The sequence below is a fragment of the Dysidea avara genome, chromosome 10, assembly GCF_963678975.1.
Source record: "Dysidea avara chromosome 10, odDysAvar1.4, whole genome shotgun sequence".
Taxonomy (NCBI): domain Eukaryota; kingdom Metazoa; phylum Porifera; class Demospongiae; order Dictyoceratida; family Dysideidae; genus Dysidea; species Dysidea avara.
This window is the reverse complement of record NC_089281.1, coordinates 1,774,051-1,791,979: the sequence shown is the minus strand read 5'-3', so window position 1 is coordinate 1,791,979 and position 17,929 is coordinate 1,774,051. Positions and strand designations below refer to the sequence as shown.

General features: G+C 39.4%; 1 protein-coding gene and 2 long non-coding RNA genes across 4 annotated transcripts; all 3 read left to right on the top strand.

Annotated features, from left to right (window-relative positions):
• Window positions 1-355: 355 nt before the first annotated feature.
• Window positions 356-1,188, top strand: LOC136268036 (uncharacterized). Its single transcript, XR_010706851.1, has 3 exons — window positions 356-406; window positions 510-773; window positions 829-1,188. It is a non-coding gene; the product is annotated as an uncharacterized lncRNA (long non-coding RNA).
• Window positions 1,189-12,888: 11,700 nt separating this feature from the next.
• On the top strand, window positions 12,889-14,604 carry LOC136268626 (uncharacterized). The gene is made up of 2 exons (XM_066064016.1): window positions 12,889-13,750; window positions 14,014-14,604. The coding sequence occupies exons 1-2, from the start codon at window positions 13,205-13,207 to the stop codon at window positions 14,437-14,439; spliced, it is 972 nt and encodes a 323-aa protein (XP_065920088.1). The 5' UTR covers window positions 12,889-13,204; the 3' UTR covers window positions 14,440-14,604.
• Window positions 14,605-14,993: 389 nt separating this feature from the next.
• Window positions 14,994-16,228, top strand: LOC136268627 (uncharacterized). 2 transcript variants are annotated; one of them, XR_010707073.1, is made up of 4 exons: window positions 14,994-15,498; window positions 15,571-15,742; window positions 15,792-15,869; window positions 15,944-16,228. It is a non-coding gene; the product is annotated as an uncharacterized lncRNA (long non-coding RNA). The 2 variants fall into 2 exon arrangements; XR_010707072.1 differs by having other exon boundaries at window positions 15,571-15,869.
• Window positions 16,229-17,929: the final 1,701 nt, after the last annotated feature.

The window sequence follows — 17,929 nt, the reverse complement described above, 5'->3', positions numbered from 1 at the left end:
TGATGTAATGGGTGTGGACAGGAAGTACAATGATAAACTGAAAATCATTTTAAGGACTAGCTATATGTACATGGCAGGTGGAGTTGAAGTGTGCCCATGCCTGGTATTCTGGTAATTATTTTCCTTTATATAGCAAAACATGAAATAATGATGATTCATTGCTATTTTATCCATATGAGTCTCTAAAAATAGTGGACTTTTAATGTCCATATATGGTATGTTTGTATTTTACTGCTATGTTTTGTGTGTGGAAGCTTAAGGAGAATGAAGTCATAACTGACATCATCTACAATGAGGTCATCCACTACATATTTATAACTAGTTATACAGCTTTGTCGTTTCGCAGTTGAATAAAGCCAGCTGAACTTCAACTTAAAGCTACCAGGCTGCAGAGACCCAGCATAAGGTAAATAATAGTAATTAACTGTTATTTGTAACGTAGCTTAGAATTTAAAAGAACTCACATAATTGTTGTACAAAATAATATTTTATATTTATGGCCATATCAGATTATATTATCCTGCCTACTGTTAACCAGCAGTACTGGGTTGTCAGGGTTGAAGTGCCATGGAGGACAGATTACAAGGAGCAAACGCAATACCGCAACACTACTCACAAGAAGTTACAGTAGTACAAGAGGAGAAGATTGGATCAGATCACAAGTCAGAGATGTGTATTGGTTGGAACAGAGTATCTTCGTGTAGTGGTGTTGTCACTGGTGTAACCATCATCTGCACTGTACCAGTGACAACTCAGTGGAATGATACTATAAGGTACTAATACACTATACACTATAAAGGACACTTCATCACATGTGTGTGTGTGCAGGTAGCTAAACAATCAATACAACAGGCTGATGAGATTGATTTGGAACTACTTGTACATGATATTATATTCTGAGGATTGAGACTCCACTTGTAAAGTTAATACAGTATTGAACTGTAATTTTATATTTGTACAATGCAACACAGTAATATAAGTTTCAATATGTAATGATCACAGACCTTATAGTTAGCTTTCTGTATCTGGTATAATAGTTATGTATGACATATTTAGAATGTATATTTATTCTATCTTTTTAACTTTGCTTGTTTATAATTGTATGGATTCACAACGTAAGCTAATGGACATCAATGTGTTATGTATATGTGTCTCAATAGTACTCATGTTGTATACTCTTGCTATAAAATCTGCTCATGGAAAATGTATTTCATTTATATACTATAATATGGGTTGGGATATACTGTGTACATATATACCATGTCTTCTATTATATTATGTATACAAGTAAATGTATAAAATCAGTGTTGATTTGTATCATCATTATTCTATATCAATTTTAAATTTCTTATGCATGTTGTTAAAATAATAGACACATGCATGCATGCCATTTAAAAGTACAAGCCTTCTACTGATGCCTACTCAGAGCCACCTATGCAAAACTTCAGTGTTATGTATGAATCTGGGCAGGAATATGTATACTCTCTTGGTTAGGCTGTACCATGTCTCATGGGTGAAGGTGTGGGCACCAAAGTCCCACCTTACCCATTATGTGAGTCAGGATGCATGAGTAAAGTTTTTTTGCACAAGGATATAACAACAGCAATTAAGCATCACCAACATCAGACCTGGAATCTTGTGTAAACAGACTGTGCAGTTGCAGTTGACCGCTCTGCTTTACATGTACGCACACATACACACACACACACACACACACACACACACACACACACACACTCACTCACTACACACACACATACTACACTACACTATATGCACATGCTATATAGTCTAGTTGATGTAGTTGAACTTTGATTAGGTTACTAGCACTTAGAGAGCTATACAGATACTATCATTTCATCATCAACTAGGGAGAAAATGTCATTTGTATCTATACATGAAGTTGTCAAAGTTTTGTTTATATGATCACACAAATGGCTTCTGTGTAGCAACTCTTCTTATTGTCATGGTAACATGTGCTTCAAAAATTGTTGATGTCACTCACACACACACACACACACACACACACACACACACACACACACACACACACACACACACACACACACACACACACAAAGCAAAGCCTTCAGCTGCCACTAAGCGGTCACGCTGCCCAGTGGCCAGCACTGGGGCACCTGTGCACTACCCAGGTGCTATGAGTCAGCACAGGCATGCCCTCCTGGGGCAGGACTAATAACCTGCAGGAGGCTGTACCATGTCTCACAGTTGAAGGTGTGGGCACCCAAAGTCCCACCTGTACCTTCAACTGCTATATGAGACATGGACAGTTGAGTATTTGCTTCCCCAGTTTACGCCAGGTACCCATTGATGTTACACCTGGGTGGGCTGCTCCACCAGTTGGCACCAGGCCACCAGGTTCCCATTTTAACAGCTGGGTAGACTGGAGCAATGTGAGTAAAGTTTACTCAAGGAAACAACAACAACAACAACGCCAAAGTGGCCCAGCTGGGAATCAAACCTGGAACCTTTCAATTACCAGGCGGACGACCAAACCACTTGGCTATGCTGCCACACACACATACACACACACACACACTATGCACTATACACTACACTATTTACAGTGTACACTCATCATATCCACATATGTAAGTGCAGCTGACTATCACTACATTAAGCTACACTCAAATATTGCCACTTAGTCAGTAACATACATAACTTTCTAAATATGTGCGTATGGTGTTGTTCTAACTTTTATAAAATATGATGAAGTTAACTACTCCAGCATGACAACTTCATAACATGGAGGCATGCAACTGATTTGTCTCCAAGTGACAACAATGGATTACAGATTAATCTGGCTGAAATATAGGGCATTCCCCACAGATATACTCACATCACTTTCTGTAAAACATAGTACAGTAATATAATAAAGCCCATATTATGTATGATAGTACAAACTTTGAAAGTAAATGTAGACATTCTGTATAGTCCTGTAATATGTAAGTGCATGGCCAATACTTAGTTATACACAGGTCAGGTGTGTTGTATACTTGTGTGTCTTATCATTGTTCAACTATCCCTCTAGGGACCTGTAGGGAGGCAACAAATTAGCCTGTAGTACAGGGAGTCAAAAACCTGAAGCTGAAAACTATGCTGAATGCAGAAAAAAATCCCTTGTTCACATTGATCTTCAAATTTTCACTTTTCTCCAATTAATACATGCACTTGATTGAATGTTTAAGAAGAGATAATGTGTATTATACGTTTGGCTACATGTTAAAGTTCCCATTACTATCTAGATAAGCACATGAAAACTTACTGAGCCTTACTTTTATAAGAGTTTGTTTACTTTGATTCTTTTTTGATGATATCATAATGTGTTCTCTTGTTGGTTTACATTCAATACTACAATACAATGATCTACTGTTCTCAACCTAATATGTTGCTAATGTGTTTGATACTTTTCCTGCACATGGTGTTTATCTATCAATATGTGTTTGCCAGTGATTAAACTTTAATGTTTAATAAAGTCGGTAGTTTCAATATCCCATATGGCTAGACAATAGCACCTTGATGACTACTTAATTTTTCACTTTTAGATTTCAGTAACAGCTTCAATTTTTGAAGTGACCACAACAAGTTTGTGCGCATTCCTGTTATAGTATTTCATCTGATTGGAGTGTTTCATATGGCATCTTTGTGAATACATACATGTGTTTGTAATTTGTCTGTTGTCAAATTAATATACGTATATATATATACACGTTGTATCAATATACGCGTGGCTATAAAGTGGTCTTTGATGTCTTTGTTACTCATCAATAATTGCTGTATAGAACACTACAGATCTTATAGTATGTATGACAATAACAATGTATTGATGTATATACGTATTCAATACAGGTTGTAATTGTAAGCCTATACATGGAAAAGGAACATTGTTCACAAGTTGCTCAACAACAAGAACAAAAGGAAGAGAGTGGAAGATCGGAGATGTGTATTTGCTGTGAAAAGACAAGGAATTTACCAGACAACATTGTTACTGGAGTTACTATTTGGATGACCCAAGTGACAACAAACTTCAGCAAAAACAAAGTAAACAAAATATACAGATTGTAAGCTTACATGCCCGCACAAGCTAGACTGCCATGACATATATAGTTACTACAGGTCAGTTAGGTTGCAAGAGTATTGTCATGTTTACTTGCTAGCATGCACAGACACCACTAATGCACACATTTCACACAACCATGAATATATCACACGAGCTCAAGCATATTGAATTATCAGTACTATGTTAATCTCAATTAAGGTGTGCAAGACTGGAGCTTGATGAAGAGTTACCGTAGCCAAGTTAGTACTGTGTGCAGCTGTACAATGTATATTATAGAATTCCCTTAAACCACATATAAACTTCTCATCAAGACTATTATTATTATTACTTGTACCTATGTATATGTACAGAAATATACATTAATATCTGTGTTCAACGTATAATTATACAAGTAATTTATTTCTACACTAGCCACTACACTGTAATGCCAGCCCACTCTAAGACTTCAAATCACAAGTCCACAAAGGGTATTCATAGATTTATATGAAATATCTTTCTCTGCAGCAAAAAAATGCAAGGTGCACAATTAAAGAAAATACTACACCAGATACAATTAAATGTGTAACAATTTTCACAAAACATCCATAACATGGTCTAATATTTTCTAGAAGTTAAACATCACACCACTAACATAATACAGTTATGATATTATTCTAAAGACAGTAGCTAACACAGTAGCCAGTTGGCAGTTAAAGACAATATTGTTGACACAAGTAATTAGGGACAATTTCCTGTAGTTTAATTAGCTGATTGGTATTGATCAACTCAGAATTCATTTATTGAATGCAAATTATAGGTTGCTTGTACAGTGGGTGATCCTGCAAGTAGGGAGGTGTTAATGTTCTGTACATAGTAAAAAATAAGTAGTGAATATTGTGGCAAATAGTGAATGTCACTGGCCATTTTAGTGACCATCACTAAGAATTTCCAGTGATGTTCACTACTTGCCACAGTACATTTTTTACTGTGTAGTTGTAACTTAATATGAGGTAATATCAGTATAGAGTGGAGTGATCAGTTGTCTTGAATTATTTGTATGTACTATTAGAGTGTTTTATTGGCTTAAACAAAATTTCCATAATGGAACATATCTTTAAAATGTTGCTTGTATGTTTGCCAGGTCAAGAAATTTATATATCATCTGAATACTATACTGTATTGTGATTGTCTCTGTAAACTGGTAACCTTAGTTTCATAGTATTCAAGGAAAAAATGACTGCTGTTGATCAAACACCAGAATTATCAGTTCCTATATCACAAGGTTTACTATAATCATAATTAGTTATAGCTTAATTGAAATTTACTGGATAGAAAAGTTGTGACCACATCTCCTACATACAGCAACAAGTGACATCATACTAATTGCAGTAGAAAGTCCAGTAGTTTACACAAACAAGTCATCATACACATGGACATACAGTGGAACCCCTCTAAGACAGACGCCATTGGAGGTGTCCTTAGTTAAGGGGTTTATAATCTACTAATACTGTTGACTTGGGACCTAGATGGATGTCATTTATAAAGAGGCTGTCCAGTATTCAGAGGGGTGTCCTTAAGTGGGGTTTCACTGTAGTAATAGTCAGTTACAATACACATATTAAAATTTCAAGTCAAATATTTCAATTTTATCAAATGTGTTGGGATTATTATAGCTGTATCCTTAGTAGCTGACTGTTACAATCCTCTAAACTTCTGGCCTAATATTGGTAGCCATATTAAATGCTACTAAATACTTCACATGACTATGTGTTTATTAATTAACCAATGATGAATCAATACACTAGCAAGTGTGGATGACAAGCATCATATAATTACATATATTATGTAAATCTGTAGAGATCCAAATTCACATTCACCAGTGCTACCACCACACCATACATAGAGGGACTGTTAGAAGGTAAACTTGATAGGAGCACAGAGCTTTCCAGACTGATCAGTTGTAACTCATGACTCATCCTCTGTTAACATGCGGTCTAAGGTGTACATACCAAAACTGTCACAACTGCTGGAATCTGTATGCATTTATGCATACCGCTCAACTTACACTTAAAGCAAAACAAAAAATTAATCATAAGTGGCGTTTCCACTAGGGACTGCCTATTAATATGTAGCTACATGGAGTCAGCAGTCCACTTGACCATAAGGTTGTTGCTACAATTTTATGACATTCTGGTATTTTTATGGTATACTGTTATACAAAGATCTTGTATATATCATACAAAGATCACAGAACAACATACAGTCATGTGATTGACATTCATGTTATTAAGGAGCATAACTATTCTAATTTACTGGAATTATTACACTGCAAAATTCATATCAATGCTGAGCTAAAATTGCTAACCATGAACTATTTTATTTAAGTTTTATGTCATAAAATTGTAGCAACAACCTTATGGTCAAGTGGACTGCTGACTCCATGTAGCTACATATTACTAGGCAGTCCCTAGTGGAAACGCCACTTATGATTATTTTTTTGTTTTGCTTTAAGTGTAAGTTGAGCGGCACTTTATTCAAGTGGAGGTGAAGATATGCATACAAGATGACCATGTAGAGTTTCCAGTAAATATTACTCTTCTGTTTCTTAATTATTATAGTATTAACAAGCCATTCCATGCTTTGATGATTAATAAAATGAAATGAAATGCAAAATTAAAATGTATGGAAGTTTGTTTGCAGTGTGATATTATGATTTCACCTGTTGACATACATATTACTATAGATGGTCACATGTAACACTGTAGGACATCATACAACACTAGTATACTGAAGAGGCTAACAGTATAGCTACAGGACATAGAGGATAACATTGTGAAACACCACCTTGTCAAGAGTGATGTGGTGATTCTGTTGGGTAATGTGATAGTATAACTGCTTTCCGTTTTGACAATTCCTGTATGAAATGTGTCTGTCTGCAATCTTTTAAATTCAGACTAGCAAGTCTTCATGAAGCCCCCCAAGGGTAATGTTATTTATTATTTTGGCAACACTTCTGCTGGAGAGTAGTATATGAGAAGAGCACTTAATGCACTATAATTTATCACCATAAACAATAAAATGTTTTTGAATGTGTGCTAATATTTCAGATGAATATGGATGAACAAATGAAACGGGAAGGGTGAAGTATGTATGAGAGTTGAGAAAAAGTCACCAGATAAGAAGTGAGACAGTCAACTCACTCTGGTCGATCTTCAAACCTCTCTAGCCATGCAACATGTAGTCTTGTGGCTGGTGGACTCTACAATGTGTTATCATTATGATGATATACAATCCCTATATATACACCAGATAATGATGATACGTACTAGGTAACACGATACACAACAACTGTGATAGGTGACGTTTTCAAGGCTTTGTTCTCAACTGAGTATATTATATAACAACCATTCACTATAATGTCATCAGTACTGTATGAGAAGGATTTTTCTGTAAAGAAAAGTTGATGAGTTTGATAAATATTATGCTGAGAAATCATAGATCTAAACACTCACTTTTGAGGTACTTAGCTATCAATGTCTGACAGATTAATAGTTGATAATTAATCAATTCAGTTTGTCAACTTTTCTGCCTTCCATCAAAATTTCTTGTCATACAATATGAAACCCTCATAATTTTATTAAAAGTGATGGTAGCCATATGGAAAATTGCAAAACTTGGAATGTGAATTGGTCTATAGTCATAAAGTTTGTATATGCATGTGATATGACTACTACATACATATACTGCATCAAGCATTACAATTAATGTTTTGTACTCAACTAACCTTGAACATATCTTGGGCAGAAACATTAGCTCCTCCGGCACTTGCCTCCCACTGACTAATGTTAGTGGTGGTGGTTTGGTAAATGTATCCAGTCCCGGTTGCCACACTGGGTCAAAATATTTTTGTTCTGTCCTAATAAAATTATGTTTGTTTGCTTATTGGCCTACAGGGATCTTATATTATTTCTCTATTTCCAGTGAGCCGATACTTGGGTAGAGAAGGAATTTGGTGCTCAAGAGGTATTCTATGCTCCAAATGCCTTCCTTCAAGCCACAGAAAGGAGGACTGCAGAGCACAGTCAGCCTTTCACCCAAGTATCTGGTTCTTCGTAGATATCTAGTGTACGTTTCTTGGCATGCAAGAGTAATTATAGTAATGCAACAGTTATATGAGGACTACTTGATCATTGAAATATGTCAGCACTTTATTACAACAAAGGTCATAGAGGATATTATACAGTCCTTGCACGTGGGTGATGACCTGTTACAATTGTCTTAGACAGCCTTGCTAGTTCTTTGGGAGGAGGTCTGATGTATCATTGAAAGGCATTGCTCCTCCAGCGGCCCAGTATTTGAACGTGAGCATCTGGTAGTTGAGCTAGTGAAGCAGAGGTTGCTGCGCCAATGCGGAAGCTGTGAGTATTATAGCAGTTATTGTCTAACTTAAGCTTATGTAGCACAGATTTGAGTCTTGCACAGAATGTGCTCCTGGTCCAGCCTTTTCCCTTCTCGGTGACGAAGAGTGGTCCTGGCTGGGTACTCCTTTTTTGCAAATAAGAAAGAACTGCCTTTACTGGGCACACCGTACTATCAGTGGCACCCATGTACGCTTTGGTACCCTGTTTGTATGGATCAGTTTTTGATCGCTTAAGAAAGAGTTGCAGTAAACGGGGCTTTGTTCTGTTGTCAACTGCAATATCACCAAGTGATAAGTGGCGGGATGAGTCATATGAATCCTCTGCAGGGATAGTGAACTCACTGATCCTTAGGAAGCCGAAGAAGGCAAGGCAGCACATAGCCCAGAATGTAGTGCTGTCGTAAGAGGGGGCTTCTTTTGACAATGCAGTTTTGATGCTGTGTAGAATGGGAATGCAGGCGTGGTTTGGTGAAGTGCCTGCCAGCTTGACGCTTCCTAATTCCCCTTAGGATGAGCTGAAGCCGGGGAGTGACTTGGTAATTGAACTGCTTATGCAACCCCTTGCAAACATGCATGTGTCTGACAGCTGCTAAGTAGACCTTTATAGTCCTCAGTGATATATTAGATGTTGCCAAGTGTGTAACAAATAGTGTCAGGCATAGGCGGCGGAAAGGGGGGGGGGGGGGGCTAGGGGGCTTAGCCCCCCCTCAGAATGATATCACACCGAAATTATCTTTCTTGGAGTGGGGCTAAAAACTGTGATAAAGATCGAGATACTCTAATAGAGCAGTCACTCTAATAAAGTAGTCAGTGTGTAGCGAGCTATGTAAGGATTTTTATGTTGTTTATCAGCTAGAAATGGTAGCTGAAGTGCGGTGGAAAGCTCTTGTCAGTTGGTTGTGACCTTTTTTTTTTTTTTTTTTTTTTTTGGTCTCACCTTACCAAACCATAGAAATAAGTCTGGGTCAGCCCAGCCCCCCCTCATATCAACTACTTCCTCTGCCGCTGGTTTCAGGGTGCACTCCGTTGTAGGAATTGGCTTTTTTTCCCACCAACTTGCAAAAGTTAAAATATCTTCTTTTACCTGCCGCATAGGTCTTCCTGCTTGACTTAGCCAGGCCGGTGTGTATTAGTTTGTGAGCTTTTCCAAGGAGTTTATTGAGGTGGTCAGTTCTTAGCGAGGATGGTGGTTTGAAGCAATCTGTAAATAATACCCTTGATAGACAGGTGCAGTAGACAAGCTTGTTATATTATATTATATATATATATATGCGTACATATCATTGCACAGTGAACAGAATCAAACAGTGTGCATATATACAATGTGTTAATATAGCCTATACAGTATAGTCATATGTGTTTATCAGTTTCCATTAATTAAGGGGTGCATTAAGTTTCTTAATGAAGCATTTGAAGTGGCGCTGAAAGGAGGGGGGTGTCCAGTCCAGCTTTTGTGGTGATATGAGTTTCAAGAGTGACATTGGGATAACCTCTGGGATGATGGACACATGTGCATTCAGCTTTAAGAATTCTGCCGATCTGTTTCTGGAGAGCTGATCTGCAGCCGTGTTCAGCACCCCTGGAATATGGCAGGCTACAATTGTGAAACCGAAGTAGGCTGAGAAGAACCAAAGACACCGTAAAAGATGCATGACCAATGGCTCCTTAGAAGAGCCCTTGTTGATTGAGTCTACCACCCCACTGTTATCACACTTGAATTGAACCTTGCTGCCTGACAGTAGTGGGCCCCACATGGCACAGCTTAAGACGATTGGTACCAGTTCCTTTGCCATGATATCCCTCCGTGCCCATTCCTTCGACCAAGCCAACTGTATCCATTGAGGTCCAAAGATCCCACCACAACCCCAGGACCCTGACGCATCTGTAGCAATGAAATGGTCCGGGGAGCAGTTGTCAAGAAAGCTGGTCCCATTCCAAGATGCAAACAGGTGCCACCATCTGAGGTCCGACCGGAAGCCGGCTGTGAGCCTTGTACTGTGAGATAGCTTTTTGAGGCGAGCTGCTGCTTTATACATTCTAGAGACAAAGGTCCTCCCTAGTATTACCACCTTAGTGGCGTGCTGTAGAAGACCTACCAAGGACAAAATCTCTCTTTTAGTAGCTTTTTTGCGGGATAGCCAGGCTTTGACTTGGTTACACAGTCTTGTCCTCAGGTAGGTGAGCCTACATCAGTTCAGTATCTAAGGTAATCCCTAGAAATGTCAAGCGCTGGGATGGCCCCTCGATCTTTTCTAGCGCAAGCGGAATTCCTAAGCTGGAGCAGGTGTCCTTAATTTTTTGAAGGTTGTTGGCACACAAAGGGGAGTCACATGGGCCCAAGGTGAGAAAATCATCCAAATAATGCATGACCGCTGTCACTTGCTCAGTGTTGTTCGAGAATCCACGACAGCAGGTCAGCCAAGACATTAAACAGCTTGGGGGCAGATCGTAGCCCAAAAGGTAAACAAGTGTCGATAAAGATCTGATTATTCCATTTCATTGACAATAGGTGACGATCGGCTGGGTGCACAGGAAGTAGGCGAAAGGCACTTTTAACATCAATCTTTGCCATCAGTGTGCCATACCCTATCTGTTTAATCTGGTCGATTGCCGAGTCTACGGTGATGTACTTCAGTGAGCATGATCCTTTTTGGGATCTCTCCATTGACGCTGCCATCAACTGGGTGAGACAGGTCAACGATTAATCTCCATTTGTTTGGTTGGTGGTTTTTGGGGATGACTCCAAAATGGCTAAGATGTGCGTGTGGGACCAGTGACTGTTGAAATGGGCCAGCAACCCTCCCTAAAGCGATCTCCTCAGCCAGGTACTTCTCCACTGTTTCGGGGTGTTGGAGAGCACAGCATAAATTCCGCTTTGTAGACTTCAATGGGTGCAGTTGTTGCTTGAAGCCTATGCGGAAGCCCTGTGTGATTCCAGAGAGGAAGAAGTCAGTTAGTGGCTTATTTGGGTGGTCTGAAAGTGCCTCCTTCCATCTACTCACATCAAGTGGGGATGTAACTACAGTGGCTACGGGTGGTACTTTGACATCAGCTGGCTGGCTCTTCAGGTGGGTAGTCCAAGCAGAGATCCAATCCACGTAATTGCAGCCTAAGTCCTTGGTGTGCATACCAACAATGTGCTACTCTGACATCACTGCAGAGGAGAAATAGATTTGGGTAACACTTGTGTCAAAGCGATTATGGGTGCATTCATATGCTTATTGAGTTAACATCTAAATATCCACACAATATGCCCTGACTGTAACACATACTAGCTGCCCTTGTGAAACATGCAGATTTATATACCCATATCACTACCAATGCCTTTTTAAAATTTATACTATGCAAATGGTGTACAAGATTAAGATGCTAAGAAAAAAAAGAAAACACTTGCCAAAACCTATGGAGACAAGTCAAGACTAGTTGTTGTTCTGTCTATCCTGCTGCCTGTAAGTGCACTGGGAGGCTTTGTGATTCCTGTCTGTGACTCTAGGGTTATGGACACATCTGTAGCATAAATGAGCATAGCGGCAGGAAGGCTGGGAGCAACCATTAGGGCTGTCATTCCAATCCAGGCATATAGGCTGTCTTGTTGGTAGAGGTTGGTTTTGGCGTGTTGACCTTTGATGAGGGTTTGAGTTTGGCTGGTAGTAAGGGGGAGGACCTTGTGGTCGATGACCCCGGATAGCCCTTTCTGGGAAGGTTGTGCTCCAGATGGTGATATCTATGGTAGACCACTGCTTGAGATTAGAAGCAGATGCCTTTAAACGGAAATGACGGTCATAAGTTAACCATTTCCCTTCATGACAATCCAGGGATGTTCCCATTATGATCCTTTGATATCCTAGGAGATCTGCCACACGCTTGGGCTTGTGGCGAGAAACTATGGCAATGTAGATCCAAAAACACTGCACCCAATCCATAATATCCGATAGCACTGGGGGTCGCTTCCGTGGTCTGGTATGTTGGTCATCTGTGTTAAGATCTGCCGTGTCCAAGTAGCTTGGCAGGAGCTCAGCCATCTCAACAAATGAAACATCCTCCACACGTTTCACTAGTCTTGCTGGTATTGGAGGTAGCCCGTTGCTGATCAATATCAGTTTCGGCAAATCTCCTGTGTCATCGCTATCGATGCTGGAAATCTTGTCGTCAAGTTCTGGGATATGTGACAGCCGGCTGCTGTCGGGGAGGTCATCAGGTGCTGCCAGCAAGACACAGAACGAATGTGCACACTAGCTATACATAGCAATGATTCAGCATGATGCAGCCTTACAAGTAAAGGGGCGCGTTATTTCAAATTATTATTTTTGATTGCGTGCTGCAAAAGCTAGGGCATAGTGCGCTTTATTTGAAAGTAGCACATGCAGTGACTATTACGCAAAGTGCAGCTTATACTGTTGCTTAAGGTAGGCGGGGGTAACTTCGTGAAGGGGGTAACTTCGCGAATTTTAACTTTGATCGGCTGTTACTCCTCAATGGCTTAACCGAATGCTTTGAAATTTGCTGTGAAGATACGCTAGTATATAGCGATTAATTTGCATCCAAGCACCAGTGTCTAGCTTTTCTGAGTTTTACAAAATCATTAGTTTTTCATGAACATGTAACACGATTTTTACTTAAAAACTTAATAGGCACACCAAAACCTACTACTAATCACTTCTATAAGGAAAATTCCTTCCCAAATCAACTGTCTGTTAAGTACTGCCTATTCTAATCAACCGAGAATGACAAAAAAACCACAACTAGTAATAGTACGTTTCTTTCCGGAAACTCTATACATTACGTGCTTGCGCGAATTTCAAGTTTTTGAAAGATTCATAGTTATGCCTCGAGAGTACAAAAAGGCAGGGATTAAAAACCAATGGAGTCAAGAACAGCTTGACAAAGCCATGGCAGCTGTAAGAGGGAAGGAATTGAACACTAATCAAGCTGCCAAATGTTACAGAATACCATATAGCACACTAAGCGACCACCTAAAGGATAAGAGTAAGAAGCGCTATGGTGGCCCCCCAACTGTTATGACCATGGATGAAGAGAGGGACGTTTACCGTAGCTGCCAGGTCTTACAACAGTTTGGGTTTCCTCTGAATGTAGATACAGTTGGTATCATAGTTCGAGACTACTTGAATGACATCAAGAGACTGGATCCTTTTGCAAACTCCATACCAGGCCGGAATTGGTGGGAAGGATTCTTGCGGAGGTGGCCAGAGCTGGTGAAACGTAAACCACAACATCTTCCCAAGTGCAGGGCCCTTGGTGGACGAGCTGAGGTAAAAAATTATTTACTGCATAATTCTAAAATTGTAATTGCATAATAATAATAATAATATACATATACAGAATGAACTATATTTAGTTCATAGTCTACAACAATGCATGACCAAGAGCCCTGCAGTTGTGTTTATACAAAAGTTATGCATTTTGGACTTTTGAAAAGGCACCTCTTTAATTAATAAGGTTACACTTAATTAAAAGGCAGTTCACATTGATAGGTCATACCAAATATAGATATATGTATACATACTATTTACAGATCATTTACAGCTGGTTTGACAAAATGAAGATGTTTTTGGAGGAAGTCAAAATAGCTGATGCATCAGATCTGGCCAGTCGCCTTTGGAATGCTGATGAAACTGGGTTCTCCCTAGCAATCGCATCTGGCCAAGTTTTGGCGAAGAGGGGCTCCAGAGATGTCCATGAAACAGGAGGTGGCACTGGCAGAGAGTATGTCACAATACTTGGCTGTGGCTCAGCTGATGGAAGCAGGATATCTCCCTACATTTTGTATAAAGGTGTGCACCTTTACAAACGGTGGACAGTTGATGGCTTGGCGGGAACCTTGTACAGCGTCAGCAAGAGTGGATGGATGGAGGCTGACAACTTCATTCAGTGGTTCCTCAAGCTATTCGTCCCATTAGTCAATCACCTTCTGAGTACAGGCCCATTGTGCTTTTCGTAGATGGGCACCAATCTCACCAATCCCTGCAGCTGATCAGGATTGCCAAGGAGAAAGGGATACGTTTGTATTGCCTTCCTCCCCATACCACCCACATCTTGCAACCTCTCGATGTCGGTGTCTATGGCCCTATCAAACAAGCCTGGAAAAAAATTATGAAAGATCATAAAACAGCTGCTAACGTAACTAAAGAAGTTTTTCCAGGTAACATATACAGACATATTATAAAGATGTTATAGTTAATGTGTAAATCTCTCTATAATTTAACACACTTTGCTAATATGATAATTTCTTCCTACACAGTTCCATTATTTGGTTAAATACCATAATTATTGTACATACAAATTTTTGAGGTACGTAAATTTCACAGATATTGCAGTTGCTTGGCTGTCCATGGAATTTTCATTCTCAAAACTATTTGCTGGGGCAATCTATGTGGAAGACGAGTGATCCTCAAAATTAAAAATACGATAACTACATACCTCAAAATTTTTGCACATATACAGTGTTACCATGTCAATGTTATAAACTGTAGAAGACTACAAGGTATATGACAACCTATCATTCTATAGGCTTGATTTCCAAGCTTTGGGAATGCTCATTTAAATCTGACCACCTTAAAGGTGGATTTCGAGCAACCGGATTGTATCCAGTGAACCGAGAAGCATGCAATAGACACAAAAAATTACTTCCATCAGTTCCCTTTGAGTCTGTGTCAGGCCCTGCTTCAGTTTCAATTTCAGTACCATCTACAAGTTCAAGTGAGACAAGTTTAAGCTCCACTTCATCAACTGCAGTGCCACTACATGCCAACAACTGGCATGCAAGTAATGTGGTAATGATATGACACCAGTGCAATTGCATGTAGTTGCATATTTTTCGAAACATCTTCAACAACAACATGACAAAGTCAAAGACAAAGACAAGAAAAGAGTGAAGCCCAGTTACTATGGGGAGGCCTTAACAAAAGACGAAATATTACTAGAATTGAAGAAGAGGAAGAAATGAAACAAGCCAAACAAAAAGCCAAAGGAAAAAAAAGAAAGCATAACAACGAACAAGGTAGTCATATCACTTGTAAAACCAATGTACATATTGATGTGATATACTGATCAATTCTGCACATACATATAGATGCAGAACCACAGACAAGTTCCCTGCCAAAAAAGTCTAAGAGAAAGGATGATGATACTCAAGGCATGCAAATAAAGCACTGCATGCATAGTGACAAAATATGATTGTTTCTGCTTAAACACATAGGTGCAGGGAAAGGTTCATCAACAAGGAAGAAAAAAGAAGACTCATGGTAATTTGTGCATAATCATAAACACAATGTACGTGTAATACACATACAGAAGTGAATGCTGTGAACTACACACAACAGCAGCCCAAGCCAAAAAGAACAAGAAAAAGAAAGGCAGATGAATCTCAAGGTAAGCCTTTGTTCCAAAAGAAAAAAAATTAAATGTGATGGTTAAAATTGCAAATAAATATGTTTTATTTATAGGTCTGGAGGCAGACAAGGATAATACTTGTCAAGGATGACTATGATGATGAGCCGGCTGAAGATTCTCAGAGAGCATGGATAGGATGTGATCACTCTGGTTGCTGGAGGTGGTACCATTACTGGTGTGCAGGGTACAAAAGGAAGCCTCAGAAGAAAGCCAAGTTTATTTGTACCAAATGTTTATAGCATGTATATCAACACTGACAGTGATAAAACAAGACCAATGATCAAATATATTATACTATTTCAACTCACTATTTGATTATCCGATCCATACAAATTGTTCTCTAACTTGTCCGGCTTCAATTCTATCGGCGTAGAAAAGCACGGGGAACAAGCTAAGCACTGTGTGCAACTTCTTCCTGACAACAATTGCGGACTCTATAGGGAGAAACACGAGAAATTCACGAAGTTACCCCCAAACGCGTTTTTTGACACCACCGGATGTTTAGTGCTATATCTCTTCAGCAATAAGCTCAAATCTCTTGTAAGTTGGTATGCTGAGAGTACATATGTACGCGCTAAACATAACGAACTTTGGTAGGGTCCGCAACGTGAAATTTTGACCTCCGAGAATCAACTACCAAACCACCCACAAATGCTAGGCTAGGTACCACTTAGAAAACGCCAGATTGGTGTTATTTTTCATTAACGTCTTGTCGTGCAAATCGGCGAATATGCTTACAAATTACGAGATTTTTTGATATACCTTCAAGTAAATGTCTTTTAAAGCTATAATATGCACTCTCAACCTTTCTTACTAACTGTACTCTAAACTAAAACCATCAGTGGCTGCATTGTCTGGAGCGATTTCCAGCCGCAGCATCGCGAAAATGAAATTTCGGACTCGAAAAAAGTTTCGATGCCACTGAAGCACACAGTAGCGATGCCAAAGTAACCCTCCCAGGTCAAACTGGTCTGGCATGGGTCCAACTACTACCACACCAAATATCATGGAATTCCAAAATTGTTTGCCATCTGGCTGAGTTCGACGGATGTCAAAAATTCGTCAAAAATGCCGATTTTATTCACTGACGGGAACCTTTGCTAGCCAGATGTGCTAGTTTACTTCTCAAAAGCTTACTAGACCCATAGCCAGTAGCTTTCATTCATAGGGTTGGTCTGGCAGCTCTTCTAGCGACCTCAAAAACCAACAAATGCCGATATCCACGAATTTTGCCGATATCGACCAATTTACAATACCGTTAAAGAAATTTTGCACATCAAACGTGATGCTTTGCCTCTCTAAAGTCATGCTGCATCCTTGTTTAGTTATATTCGTCCATAGGGTGGCACTGGCGGCTCTCTTATCGAGACCAAAATCCATCAAAATACCCATCTCACCATTTGTCATCAGTTTTAGGAAGTTTTAGCTACAAGTCAAATATGCTGGTTTGTCTCTCTAAATCTTTACTGGACATTTCAGTCACCTTCGTCTGTGTAGGCACCTTTCTTCAGTTTCTTGAAAATGTCAGAGCACGCCAATTGGGCGCAACCATCAACACCACTTACTGCTTATTTTGTTTCATAGATTCCACGAAAATCCAGCAGAAATATTACATAACCCAACTGAAATTAGTCTAGTTTAAAATATCCACCCTTCGGAACTCTACACGAATGGAAATTTCGATTGTGGTTTTTGATAATCGGAATTTTCATTTCGGTAATCATTTGTATAAACCTGTAGAGTACAATATTTAGAGCTAGACTAACTCCATTTTCGCTCTATTACATTTCTGCTGGTTTTCCTGTCATTTTTGCGTGGAACCAATGAAACAAAATAAGCATTAACTGGTATTGGTGGTTGCGCCAAATTGGTGTGCTCTAAAGTTTTCAAGAGACTGAAGAAAGGTGCCTACACAGACGAAGGTGATTGAATGGTCCAGCAAGGATGCAGAGAGGTAAACCAGCATGTTTGACTTGTAAAACTTCCTAAAACTGATGACAAATGGTGAGATGGGCATTTTGATGGATTTTGGCCTCGAT

What these genes read in the sequence shown, in the direction of transcription:
- LOC136268626 (XM_066064016.1), top strand. Translation starts at nt 13,205, where the DNA reads ATGACAAAAAAACCACAACTAGTAATAGTACGTTTCTTTCCGGAAACT. An exon ending in CCCTTGGTGGACGAGCTGAG is followed by an intron (nt 13,751 to 14,013) that starts GTAAAAAATTAT and finishes TACTATTTACAG; the next exon opens with ATCATTTACAGCTGGTTTGA.